Raw genomic sequence first — 14,015 nt, 5'->3', positions numbered from 1 at the left:
CTTAGTGGTTAAGCGCTTGCCTGTGAAGCCTAAGGACCCCGGTTCGAGGCTCGGTTCCCCAGGTCCCACGTTAGCCAGATGCACAAGGGGGCGCACGCGTCTGGAGTTCGTTTGCAGAGGCTGGAAGCCCTGGCGCGCCCATTCTCTCTCTCTCCCTCTGTCTTTCTCTCTCCGTCTGTCGCTCTCAAATAAATAAATTAAAAATTTTAAAGAAAGAATTGACATATGAAATTAACACACAGCAAAGAACACAATTGCCAGGAAAGCTAGTCTGCAGAATGGGAGAAAATCTTTGCCTCCTGAACATCTGACAGCAATCACATGACTTCAAATAGCCAAAACTCTGTGGTGGCCTACATGCTTAGCATACACACGGCTCTGGGCTCAATCCCCAACACTTAAAAAAAATAACAACAGAAGCCTTAAATGGATTATAGACGTAAACGTAAACCTTCAATTGTAAAACTCCTAGAGGAAACTACAGGGGGAAAGCTTCATGACATTAATCTTGACAACAATTTAATTTTTTTTTTTTTCCAAGCAGGGAGAGAAAGAGAATGAGCATTTCCAGGGCCTCCAGCTGCTGCAAACAAACTTTAGACTCATGTGCCACTTTGTGCATCTGGCTTTCCTTGAGTACTGTGGAATCGAACCTACACAGTCAAGCTTTGAAAGCATGCACCACTGAGCCGACTCTCCAGCCCTGACAATTCCTTTCATAGATGGGACACTAGAAGCACAAAGCAAGCGTAACTACATCAAACTAAAACACTTCTGTACGCACCTTTCCTCAGCTGCTGCCAGGGTGCCGGTTTCTTCCAAGGAAACTAAAAACGGTGTGCGGGTGAGTCCTCTGTCCAGCAGCCAGCACCATGCCAGGCAGTCTGCACCATGCCCTCGTCTCCGAGACCACCGGCACCTACTCTGCCCTCTGCGTGGTGAAGGATAAGCCCAACGCCCCCATTAAAGCAGCGGGTGTAGGTGTTGAACCTTTTTTTAAAAAATATTTTTTTGGTTCATTTTAATTAATTTATTTATTTGAGAGTGACAAAGAGAGAGAGAAAGTGGAAGATAGATAGAGAGAGAATGGGCGCGCCAGGGCCTCCAGCCACTGCAAAGGAACTCCAGACGCGTGCGCCCCCTTGTGCATCTGGCTAACGGGGGTCCTGGGGAATCGAGCCTTGAACCGGAGTCCTTATGCTTCACAGGCAAGCACTTAACCGCTAAGCCATCTCTCCAGCCCCACATTGAACCTTTTGACCTGACTCATTTGCAAAGTCCCTGGCCAGTGTCAACGCTAGCAGCTCGGCTGTGATGCAGGGGTGGGGTGTGGGTGGGGAGGTAGCCCCAGGGGCAGGTGCTGCACCAGCAAGAGGACTTAACCCCGCCATGTCTCTGCCTGAGCTGAGGAGAAAAGGGAAGCAAACGGTCTGGTGATGACATGGGCTTTGGTCATTTTGACTAAAGCCTGTTTTGGAACATGTTCTATAAGAAGTTGAACTCAGCCAGGTGTGGTGGTGCAGGCTTTTAATCCCAGCACTCAGGAGGCAGAGGTAGAAGGATCATTGTGAGTTCGAGGCCACCCTGAGACTACATAGTGAATTCCAGGTCAGCCTGGACCAGAGTGAGGCCCTATCTTGAAAATCAAAAAAAAAAAAAAAAAAAGGACAAAAGGACTGGAGAGATGGTTTAGTGTTTAAGGCGCTTGCCTGCCAGGCCTAAGGACTCATGCTGGACTCCCCAGATCCCACCTCAGCCGGGCACACACAAGTGAGGCAAGCACAAGGTCACACATGCCCACTAGGTGCCGCAAGCATCTGGAGTTCAATTGAAGACTAAGGCCCTGGTGCACCAATTGTCTCTTTATCTCTCTCTAAGATAAAAGAAAATAATAAATTTTAGCTGGGCATAGTGGCACACATCTTTAATCCCAGCATTAGGGAGGCAGAGGTAGGAGGATCACTGTGAGTTAGAGGCCACCCTGTGACTACGTAGTGAATTCCAGGTCAGCCTGAGCTAGGGTGAGACCCTATGTTGGAAAACAAACAAAAAAAGAAGGAAAGAAAGAAAGAAATAAAGAGAGAGAGGGGGGGGGAAAGAAAGAAGGAAGGAAAGAAAATAAAAGAAAAGGATAAATTTTTAAAAATGGGCAAAGGACATGAGAAGAGGTGGCCACGTGGTTAAGGAGAAGGGCCACTAAAATTGGGCAATAGGCCTGGAGCAGACATTTCTCCAAAGAAGACATACAAAGTAGCCAAAGAGCATGTGAAAAAATGTTCAGCAATTGCTCATGATTAGTGAGATACAAATCAAAACCACAAGGAATGGTCACCTCACACCTTTAATGATGGCTTTTATCAAAGAGACAAAAGATCTGGGTGTGGTGGCACACACCTTTAATCCCAGCACTTGGGAGGCAGAGGTAGGAGGATTGCCATGAGTTCGAGGCCACCCTGAGACTACATAGTAAAGTCCAGGTCAGCCTGGACTAGAGTGAAACCCTCCCTCTAAAAACAAAAACAAAGAGAGAGAGAGAGAAGATGGGACTGGGGGATTGCTTAATGGTTAAGGTGCTTGCTTGTATAGCCAAAGGACCCGGGTTTGAAAGGACCCAGGTTTGATTCCCCAGGACCCACGTAAGCCAGATGCACAAGGTAGTGCGTGCATCTGGAGCTCCTTTGCAGTGACTGGAGGCCCTGGCGTGCCCATTCTCTCTGTCTTTCTTTCCTGCATCTTTCTCTTGTCAAATAAATAAGTAAATAAAAATAGTTTTTTTTTAAAGAACAGCCAAAAAGTAAGTGTTGGTGAGAATGTGAAGAAGAGAGAAGCCTTTGTATATTATTGGTGGAAAGCAAAAATGCAAATTGACACAGCTGCTATGGAGAAGAGTGTGGAGGTTCCTCAAAACATTAAAAATAGAACAACTGTATTACTCAGTAATCCTACTTCTGCATATTTACCCAAAAGAATTGAAGTCGGGATCTTGAGGAGACATTACGACTGTTCACTGAAGCATTGTTCATGATAAACAAGATATGAAACAGCCTACATGTTGTTGTTGTTTTGAAGAAGGGTTTCACTGCAACCCAGGCTGACCTGGAAGTCACTATGTCGTCTCAGGGTGGCCTTGAACTCACGGCGATCCTCCTCCTTCCTCTGCCTCCCGAGTGCTGGGATTAAAGGCGTGCGCCACCACGTCGGGCTCCCCTCTTGCTTTTGTGAACAGAGAAAGTAGATTTTGTTCAACTAAATCCAGGCTTATGGGGCAACATCCTAGGGAAGACGTGACGAGGAAGTTTCAGTCTCCAGGTGTTTGAATTCTGCTGGCAAGAGTCACCCTGCACACGCCTAGGTCTGCGGTGCCAGCGCTCTGCCCAGGGGCATAGTGGTTCCCTCACTTCCTCGGCCCTGGCCCTCCAGGGTGGACAGCGCTTAGATTCAGAGGGAGGGAATGGTGGTCAGGATAGCTCAGAGAACTGGCTCAGAGAACGTGCCAGCCACTTCCCTAAGCGGCTTGTGTGTAGGATGTCAAAGCCATGACAGGGCTTTCACCCCCCACCCCCAATTTCCTTTTGCAGCAGGTGGATGCGACCTGGCGGCAGAGTGAGTCACAGAAGACCCAGAGCAACATTCTTTTTTTTTTTTTTTTGGTTTTTCGAGGTAGGGTCTCACTCTGGCTCAGGCTGATCTGGAATTCCCTATGGAGTCTCAGGGTAGCCTCGAACTCATGGTGATCCTCCTACCTCTGCCTCCAGAGTGCTGGGATTAAAGGTGTGCGCCACCACGCCCCGCTTCCAGAGCAACATTCTAATAACATTGTGCAAACGTGGAACGGGGGGGCCTCAAACCCAGGGAGCTGCTCATCCCGGGCCCCTGAGGTCGATGGCACGTGGCTGTGGTCACTGCTAGATGGCTGCTAGTCTGAGCTTGGTGCATAGAGGATGGAACTGTGCAGCCCCAGGTGCTTCCACTGCGTTTTGGGGGCTCTGGGCCTCTCACAGCGAAGGTGTGGACTGACACCTAGAGGCTTCCCTGCAGAAGACAGACTAGTCCCCCACACAGGCGTCCCTCTTCCTCCTCACGGCTGCAACATCTCCCGGGAGTGCCCCTTCTCTAGGTAACAAAATATTATGACCTCACAATCCAGCTTCGCCACAGCTCTAGGAGCAGGAGAGAAATACGGTGAGAGGGAGCTCTCCGAGACGGGAGAAGGCCCGAGACAGGACACCATGCGAGATAGATCCTACCGTGGAGCTAATAATAATAACAATCAATCAATCGAAAGTCAAAAAAGGGGGGCTGGAGAGATGGTTTAGCTATTAAAGCGCTTGCCTGAAAAGCCAAAGGACCCAGGTTCAACTCCCCAGGACCCACGTAAGCCAGCTGCACAAGGTGGCGCAGGCATCTGGAGTTCGGTTGCAGCAGCTGGAGGCCCTGACGTGCCCGTTCTCTCTCTCTCCCTCTCTCTCTCATTGCCTCTTTCTCTCTCCCTCTCTCAAATAAATAAATAAATATAAATTATTTAAAAAAAGAAAGTCAATGAAAGGATAGGATTCTAGGGAAGGCCAGGCAGGGGGCAAGTAAAGGGAAATGAGGGTCTGTTTGCTCTGGCTTTGCTTCGATGCTGGGACTGAACCCAGGGCAAAGTGATTGCTAGCAAATGCTCTACAAGCTACATGCTCAGCCCTGGAGCTTGTTCTGGTTGGAGAAATAAAGCCTGTAAACGGTGATGAGAAGGGGGCAGTGGGTATAGCCAGAGAGCCTGGGCTTGGAGTCCAAGGGCTTGAGGCAAAGGCTCTGCGCCCCTCTCTGGCCGGGTCGTCAGGTATTCCCTTGAGGTCTCAAAAAGGCAGCTTCCTCTGTTTTAAATTATTGTTATTTTATGCACACATGCAAAAAAGACAAATATGGCCGGGTGTGGTGGCACACGCCTTTAATCCCAGCACTCAAGAGGCAGAGGTAGGAGGATCACCATGAGTTCGAGGCCACCCTCAGACTACAGAGTAAATTACAGGTCAACCTTGTCCAAAGCGAGACCTTAACACAAAAAATGAAAAACAGTGCATGGGGGGGGAAGGTATTACCATGGGATATTTTTTATAATCATGGAAAATGTTAATAAAAATTGTGAAAAGAAAAAATAAATAAAAAGACAAAAAAATGAAAAACAAAATTATTTTATGTATTTATTAAGTCTCTAAGCAGCAGCTTCTCTTCTTTAAAAATTTATTTTATTTTATTTTATTTGAGAGAAAAAGAGACAGAAAGAAGCAGATAGAGAGAGAATGGGCACACCAGGGCCTCTAGCCCTGCAAACGAACTCCAGATGCAAACACCACCTTGTGTATCTGGCTTACTTGGGTACTGGGAAATCGAACCTGGGTCCTTTGGCTTTGCAAGCAAAGCCTTAACCACAAAGCCATCTCTCCAGCCCAGCTTCCTCTTCTTCCTTCCTCCTGCTCCTTTCTGAGCTTACAATGGGCACGTGCACACCCTCCCTGAAGGCTGCTGTACAGATTAGGGGTGATATGCTCTGTGGCTTGCTCAGTGGTTGGCACATAATAAGCACTTGAGTTGCAGCTTGTACTGCTGGGGATTAGACTTGGGTGGTCCTGGCATGGAGACCTGGGGCTGGGGGAGAAGCTGCATTGGGTGCTGAGAGCCCAAGGTCCCAAGCCAGCAGACTTTGGTTTGAATTTTTTTTTTCTGCTGGGTAGTTTTATTTATTTATTTTTTATTGACAACTTCCATAATTGTAGGTAATATCCCATGGTAATTCTCCCCCGCCTTCCCCCCACTTTCCCTTTGAAACTCCACTCTCCATCATATCCCCACCCCCTCTCAGTCTCTCTTTTATTTGATGTCATCATCTTTTCCTCCTGTTATGATGGTCTTGTGTAGGTAGTGTCAGGCGCTGTGAGGTCATGGATATTCAGACCATTTTGTGTCTGGAGGAGCACTTTGTAAGGAGTCCTACCCTTCCTTTGGCTCTTACACTCTTTCCGCAATGAACCCTGAGCCTTGGAAGGTGTGATAGAGATATTGCAGTGCTGAGCACTCCTCTGTCACTTCTTTCCAGCACCATAGTGCCTTCTGAGTCATCCCCAAGGTCAGTACCATCTGAAAAGAGAAGGTTCTCTAACCAAAAGTGAGAGTAGCATTAATATATGGGTATGAACATTAAGAGAAGTGCTTACTGGGCAGTTTGGTGAGCATAGTATATACATTTAGCCAGATGCCAACAGACTTTACACCCATAGGGCTCATGACTACCCCTGTTGTAGGTTTTCAGTATCAGGAATGTATTGCCTCCCAGGGAGCAGGCCTCCAGTCCAGTCAGACAGTGTTAGTTTCCCCCATAACAGACATGTCACTATTGCACCCATTGGCTCATTTGGCCTGGCTGGCCAAATATAAGGTTTGCAGTATCCACTGTTCAGTATTGTCACTGGTGATTTCTCTCTGTCCCACTGAACTGCATGCAGCATGGCTTCTTCTAGCTTTCTGTCAGCTGGTCTACATGGAGGAGGTTTTCAGCTCAGTTACAGCAGGATTTCTCAGTGGCCTTGAAGCCCAAGTATGTGGAGTCTTCAGCAATAGGGTCTTACCATCTATTCCTGGTAGGAAACCAAGGGCCTTGTCAATGGCCAGTAATGTTTTGGGGGTATCAGGGACCTCCCTGGCCAACAACTCACTGGAATGTATCCCATCCCTAGCATTGAAAATTTTCTAGTAACAATCTATGGCTTCTGAGTGTTCCATTGTCCAAAAAATAGGTTTCCATATGACTTATTTGTATCCTCTTAGATTCTGATTAGCCCTCCCTCCACTTTTCCTTTATTCAATCTCTTCCCCTGACCTCAGTCCTTTTCATCCCCATTAATCTGTTCTTCTACTTACATATACACAATACCATCCTATTAAGTCCCTTTCTATTCCCTTTATATCCCCTGATTAAACCGAGCTGTTCACCACGTCTGTGCTTGGAGAGGGAGTGGCCTCCTGTAGCCCCGGGGTTCCTTAGCCATGCCTGGTATCCCCTTTCTAGCTTACTGGCCTCTGCTACTGAGTTTTATTCCTTACATGGAAGTCCAATTATTTGTAGCTAAATCCACATATGAGAGAGAACATGTAACATTTGGCTTTCTGGACCTGGGTTACCTCGCTAAGTATAACCCTTTCCAGATCCATCCATTTCCCTGAAAATTTCATAACTTCATTTTTCTTTATGGATGAATAGAACTTCATTGTGTAAATGTGCCATATCTTCAGTATTCACACACCAGTTGAGCGACATCTAGGCTGGTTCCATTTTCTAGCTATTGTGAATTGAGAGACAATAAACATGGTTGAGCAAGTATCTCTAAGGTAATGAGGTGAGTCCTTAGGATATATGCTTAGGAGTGCTATAGCTGGGTTATATGGTAGATCTATTTTTAGCTGTCTCAGGAATCTCCACACTGATTTCCACAATGGCTGGACTAGATTGCATTCCCACAAACAGTGTAGAAGGGTTCCTCTTTTTCCACATCCTCGCCAGCATTTATGGTCATTTGTTTTCATGATGGTACCTAATCTGACAGGAGTGAGATGGAATCTCAATGTAGTTTTAATCTGCATTTCCCTAATGACTAGGGATACAGAACATTTTTTAGATGCTTATAGGTCATCTATATTTCTTCCTTTGAGAACTCTCTATTTGGTTCCATAGCCCATTTTTTAAATTTTATTTTTATTTATTTATTTGACAGTGAAAGGGTAGGGGAGAGAGAGAGAATGGGTGCACCAGGGCCTCCAGCCACTGCAAACAAACTCCAGATGCCTGTGCTCCCTTGTGCATCTGGCTAACATGGGTCCTGGGGAATCAAACCTGGGTCCCTTGGTTTTGCAGGCAAACACCTTAACTGCTAACCCATCCCTACAGCCTCATAGCCCATTTTTCAACTGAGGTGTTTGATTTCTTATTATTTAATTTTTTTGAGTTCTTTGTATATCCTAGAGGGTTTTTGTGCTTCCAAATGAATTTTTGGATTTTTTTTTTCTATTTCTGTGAAGAATGTCATTGGAATTTTGATGGGGATTGCATTAAATGTGTAGATTGCTTTTGGTAAGATTGCCATGTTCACAATATTGATTCTTCCGATCCAAGAACAAGGTATGTCTTTCCATTTCTTAGTGTCTTCTGCAATTTCTCACTTGAGTGTTTTAAAGTTTTCATTGTAGAGAGCCTTCACCTTTTTTTTTTTTTTTTTGAGGCAATTGTGAATGGGAGTGATTCTCTGATTTCATCTTCTATGTGTTTGTTATTAGCATACAGGAAGGCTAGTGGTTTCTGTGTGTTTATTTTGTGTCCTGCTACCTGGCTGTAGGTGTTTATCAGCTCTGACAGTTTGCTGGTAGAGTCTTTAGGGTCCTTCATGGATAGAATCATGTCATCTGCAAATAATGATAACGTGATCTCTTCCTTTCCAATTCATATCCCTTTTATGTGTGTCTCTTGCCTTATATCTATGGCTAAGACTTCCAGTATTATATTAAATAAAAGTGGGGACAGAGTGGCTAGAGGCCCTGGTGTGCCCATTCTCTCTTTTTCTCTCCCTCCCTCTCTCTCTCTCTCTCTCTGCCTGTTTCTCTATTGCTGTCTCAAATAAATAGATCAAATTAAAATTAAATTTTAAAAAGTATTAAGGGACTTCCAGTTAAGATGGTGGCATAGGAGCCATGCCAAAGCAGCGTAGGGGAGAAAAAGCCAAAAAAAAAGAAAAGAAAGAAACTCAGCAAAATACACTCTTCTACTAAAAAGTGAGGCGTATAATTAATTATCAACTGCAGCAAAAAAGTAGGAGAGACCCAGAGCATCTAGAGACAACAGAATCAGGCAGAAGCAGCTCCAGCAGCAGCAGCAGCAGGTCCAGGTGGCCTCAGCCACCAGGCTCAGTCTGAGCCACAGGAAAAGCCAGGTGAGGGGGTTTTCCAGGTTTTCCACTCACATCAGCCTCCTTGCAAACTCAAGAAACATGAAGGGAGAACAGCAGGGACCAGCGGAGCAGCTCATGAGGAAGAGGATCGTGAGGACCAGCGGGAGAACTTCAGCCACCATCCACAGCCTCCCCTCCCCCACGGCCAGTGCAAGCGCCAGCAAGCACCAGAGACCTGGGGAAGGGAGCTCACCAACACAGCACCCAGCACAGGTGATCACAGCAGTGATCCAGTGACCCAGCCAGCCTACCCGAGCCCACAGCACAGTAGAGAGGGACCCCAGTGGATGCGCAACACAAGGGAGACCAAAGCCATCCCAAAAGGTGTTGAGTTTGCCTGCTGTGAGAGTATCCAAGTAGGCTGAGTGGAACAAAATATAGGCAAATTCTAAAATTTAACTCAACAATGTACACATTCAATGAAAACCAGCACAGAGTATTTATGCAAGAGTAGGTATGATGACAACCAGATCTTCTCACAAACTCACAGTCTCTTAGAATGTGTGTTGCCCCACACCCTAAATCATGTCAACTGGGAGCCTGAGATTTCTGGTCTGTAGAGGGTTCCAAGGTCAGCTTGTGACCCGAGTGAGACCCTTTCCCAGTGAACAACAGAAGAGGAAACAAGGGCAGTATAAATTAGGAAGCAACAAATAACAAGCCCAAAATATAGCTTATTTAAGAATGGCGAATCTGGGCTGGAGAGATGGTTTAGTGGTTAAGCGCTTGCCTGTGAAGCCTAAGGACCCCGGTTTGAGGCTCGATTCCCCAGGACCCACGTTAGCCAAATGCACAAGTGGGCGCACACGTCTGGAGTTTGTTTGCAGTGGCTGGAGGCCCTGGCACGCTCATTCTCTCTCTCTCTCTCTCTCTCTGCCTCTTTCTCTCTTGTCACTCTCAAATAAATAAAAATGAACAAAAATATTTTTAAAAAAGAACCACAAATCTGATCATCCATCAGATTTAACATGTAATTTACCTGACACGGAAGGTGCAATTAGCACTTCCAATGCAAGCCTATTTACCAGGCTTATTTGGCAGGTACTGACCTGGTGTGTACTGACCTCAGTTACCTTTTGGGATGGTTTTGGTCTCAATTACCCTGCACTCCTGCTTGGGTCCCTCTCTGCTGACTGTGGGCTCAGGTAGGCTGGCTGGGTTGCTGGTTCACTGATCTGAGCTCCTGTGCTGTGTCAGTGAGCTCCCTTCCCCAGGGCTCTGGTGCTTACTGGTGAGTGAGGTAGGATGGGGAGGGGAGGCTGTGGATGATGGCTGAAGTTCTCCCACTGGTCCTTGAGATCCTCTTCCTCATGAGCCATTCCATTGGTCCCTGCCATCCTCCCTTCCACGTTTCTTGAGTTTGCGAGGAGCTCCGGTGTGGGTGCAAATCCCTTCATCTGGCTTTTCCTGTGGCTCAGACTGAGCCTCATAGCTGTAGCCACAGGGACCTGGTGCCGCCGCTGCTGGAGCCTCTTCTGCTTGCTTCTGTAGTCTCTAGACGCTCTGAATCTCTCCTACTTCTCTGCTGTGGTTGATAATTTATTATACACCTTCCCCCCCCCCCTTTTTTTTGGCTTTTTCTCCTCTAGGCTGCTTTGGCGTGGTTCCTACACCACCACCTTAACTGGAAGTCCTTGGTTTGAATTCTTGATCTCTTGTTACTAGACAAATTACTTCCACTCTCTGAGCCTCTCTTTCATATATGTACAGTGATCATGATGATCTAGAGAAATAGTTTCTCTACCTTGTCCACATAGCGGAATCATCTAGAGAGCTTATCCTGCATCCTGTATCAACTAAATCGGACTGTCCAGGGCTGGGTCCACGGACAACAGAATTAAAAAAAAAATTTGTGTGTATCTATTTATTTATATGAGATTGAGAGTGAAAGAGGCAGAAAGAGAGAGAGAGAGTAAGAGAGAGAGAGAATGGGCACGCCAGGGCTTCCAGCCACTGCAAACGAACTCCAGATGCTTGAGCACCCTTGTGCATCTGGCTAACGTGGGACCTGGGGAATCGAGCCTCAAACCAGGGTCCTTAGGCTTCATAGGCAAGCGCTTAACCACTAAGCCATCTCTCCAGCCTCAACAGAATTTTTATGTAGGTAAATGTTGGAGCTACCTATGCAACCGACATGTGACCTCCTGCACTAATAAGGCACCTTTGGAGCTATCTGGACACACAGCTTACTGATGCTTCAAATGGAAAGCTAATCATCAAATTCTACTATTTTGCATAATTCCCACATGGCATTGAAAGTGTTTTTGGTTTGTTTGTTTTTGTTCTGCTTGCTTAGGGTAAGATGTCAAGATACTAATATCTATGAATGGGTGGGATATTTTTCTGAATGTGGGGGTATATATGTGTGTGTGTGTGTGTGTGTGTGTGTGTGTGTGTGTGTGTGTGTTTTAATTTTTTGTTTATTTTTATTTAGTTATTTGAGAGCAACAGACATACAGAGAGAGAAAGAGGCAGATAGAGCAAGAGAGAATGGGCGCGCCAGGGCCTCCAGCCACTGCAAACAAACTCCAGATGCGTGCGCCCCCTTGTGCATCTGGCTTACCTGGGTCCTGGGGAATGGAGCCTCGAACTGGGGTCCTTAGGCTTCACAGGCAAGTGCTTAACCACTAAGCCATCTCTCCAGCCCTAGATTTGTTCTTTTGAGGTAGGGTCTCACTCTAGCCCAGGATGACCTGGAATTCACTATATAGTCTCAAGGTGGCCTCGAACTCATGGCGATCCTCCTACCTCTGCCTCCCAAGTGCTAGGATTAAAGGTGGGCGCCATCAGGTCTGGCCTTTTTCTTTCTTTCTTTTTTGTATGTTTCTTTTTAAATACTATTTATTTGAGAGAGAGTATGGACACGCCAGGGACCTCGAGCCACTGCAAATGAACTCCAGATGCATGTGCCACTCTGTGAATCTAGCTTTACATGGGTACTGTGAAATATAACCTGGGCTGTCAGGCTTTGCAAGCAAGCACCTTGAACTACCGAACCATCTCTCCAGCCTGCAAGTTATTTTTGTGATGAAAAACGGTGGAGCATGAGTGGCCAGTGAAGAACTAGGAAGAATAGTGCTGCCACCTAGTGGCAATGAGTGTCACATGCACAGTGCTGCCGCGTAAGGCAGGTGTGCCATCCAGTCCCCAAAATGCCATTTTTGTCATCTTTCTATGGCCTTCTTACTAGTAGCATAACTTTGTTTCTACACATAAAAAGCTTATAGGGAATCAATATCAGTACCACGAGAAAAACAGCGGTAAAACTGTTCGCTCCTGTTTACTGATAACGTGTAACTGTTGTCAAGTTACATCATCATTATTTTGATTTTTTTCAAGGTAGGGTCTCACTCTAGCCCAGACCTCCCGAGTGCTGGGATTGAAGGTGTGCACCACCAAGCCCGGCTTGAAATTCTATTATCTTAAAGAGGGGGGCAATCACACCCATCTCACAGTCTGACTTTTTGTTTGCTTGTTTTCTGCTTGAAGTGCTAAAGGGACCGGTCTTGTTCATAGTAGGCAAACGTTCTACCACTGAGCCACGCCTTAGTTTTCAAAGCATTGCCATAAGACCAAATTAAAGTGCATGCGCAAACTGTAGGCATGTGACATGTGTGTGCGACCGTCTCTCCACTTGGGCATCTGTGCTGGTCGCCCGGGTACTGCAAACGTATACATATATACGTATATATCCCAACCAGTTCTGCCAGGCAGTTTTCCGAGTGCTGACAAGCACGGTGTGATCCAGTCAGCATCCAGTTTCCTCCGATTCTGCTTACCCTCGCCCCTGACCCTTCCCCATGCCCTGGGGTTCCCTGACTGGCCACCTGGACTAGCTGACCGGCCTCATTCCTGCCGTCTTCTCCTTTACTCGGCTCCTGCTGGCCTCCTCCCTCTCGCTGTTCCCTCTGCATGAGGGGCTCCAGGGCCCATCCACAACCAGCCTCTGCACTTCCAGCAGATTCTGCTCAAATGCCACTGTGTCAGCCAGGCTTTTCTTGGCGTTCCACAAAACGTCTGGTAAAGTAACACTAAGCACACAGAACCCTGGTCACTCCCTGTCCCCCGTGGCAGTCAGCTTGCTGTTACTGTAAGAACACATCTGAGATGAGCAGCTCGTTAGAAAGAGAAAGGGTTCAAGTTGGCCTCGCAGTTTGGGAGACCTCAGTCCATCCTCAGTTGGTTCCCTTGCTTTTGCATCTTTGGTGAGGCAGATGGTGAAGGTAGGGAGTGCAGGGTTGAACAAACACGCCCACCTCATGGAAGCTAGGATGGAGAGAGGGCAGGGGCTCAACGACCCCTTCAAGAGTACGCATCCAGTTCCCCAAGTCCTTCCCACTACGTTCCACCACCTCCCAATACCGTCACAGGCTGGACTCAACACATGGGTCTTTGGGGAACGTTCATGATCCAAATTCTATCACTCCATTACCTTGCTTAGTTCTAAATTATAGTACCAATTTATTTACTTATTTAGAGACAGGTCTTATGTAGTCTGGGCTGTCCTCAAACTCACTATGTAGCTGAGGATGACCTTGAACTTCTGATCCTCCTGCCTCCGCCTGCCTCATCCTGGGATGACAGGCCTGCACCATTGCACTCTGATTGGGTTGTGTTAGGGAATGAACACAGGACTTCATCCCCAACCCCATTTTATGGCACGTCTTTTGTGTGTGTGCGTGTATGTAGAATGTGTGCACATGTGTATAGATGCTCACATCCTATGCACATATGGGCGGAGGCCAGAGTAGACCGTCGGGTGTCCTCTGTGTCATGTGCTTGAGAGGAGTTTCTCGCTGAACCTGGAGCCCGACTGGCTGATCAGTGAGCCTCAGTGATCCTGTCTCCACCCTACTCAGGACTGGGTTCCAGGCACACATGGCCATGCTGGCGTTTTACGTGGGTGTTGGAGATCACACTTGGATCTCCATGCTTGCATGGAAGCAAAAAGCATTCTTATCCACTGAGCCCCTTGCTTTTTTTTTTTTTTTTTTTTTTTTTGAGACAGGGTTTCACTCTAGCCCAGGCTGACCTGGA

The 14,015-nt window shown here is 46.8% G+C and overlaps 1 protein-coding gene across 1 annotated transcript in view; it reads left to right on the top strand.

Moving 5' to 3' along the window:
* Positions 1–872: 872 nt before the first annotated feature.
* The window catches only part of Aqp11 (aquaporin 11), a 49,458-nt gene continuing 36,315 nt past the window's right edge, over positions 873–14,015 (top strand). Inside the window, exon 1 of the mRNA XM_045146121.1 lies at positions 873–977. Within this exon, the coding sequence (XP_045002056.1) occupies positions 873–977 (105 nt within the window). The remainder of the gene's footprint in view (positions 978–14,015) is intronic.

This window comes from Jaculus jaculus, chromosome 3, assembly GCF_020740685.1.
Source record: "Jaculus jaculus isolate mJacJac1 chromosome 3, mJacJac1.mat.Y.cur, whole genome shotgun sequence".
Classification (NCBI taxonomy): Eukaryota; Metazoa; Chordata; class Mammalia; order Rodentia; family Dipodidae; genus Jaculus; species Jaculus jaculus.
Note: the sequence above shows the minus strand (reverse complement) of the source record. Positions and strands in the feature narration are given on the sequence as shown.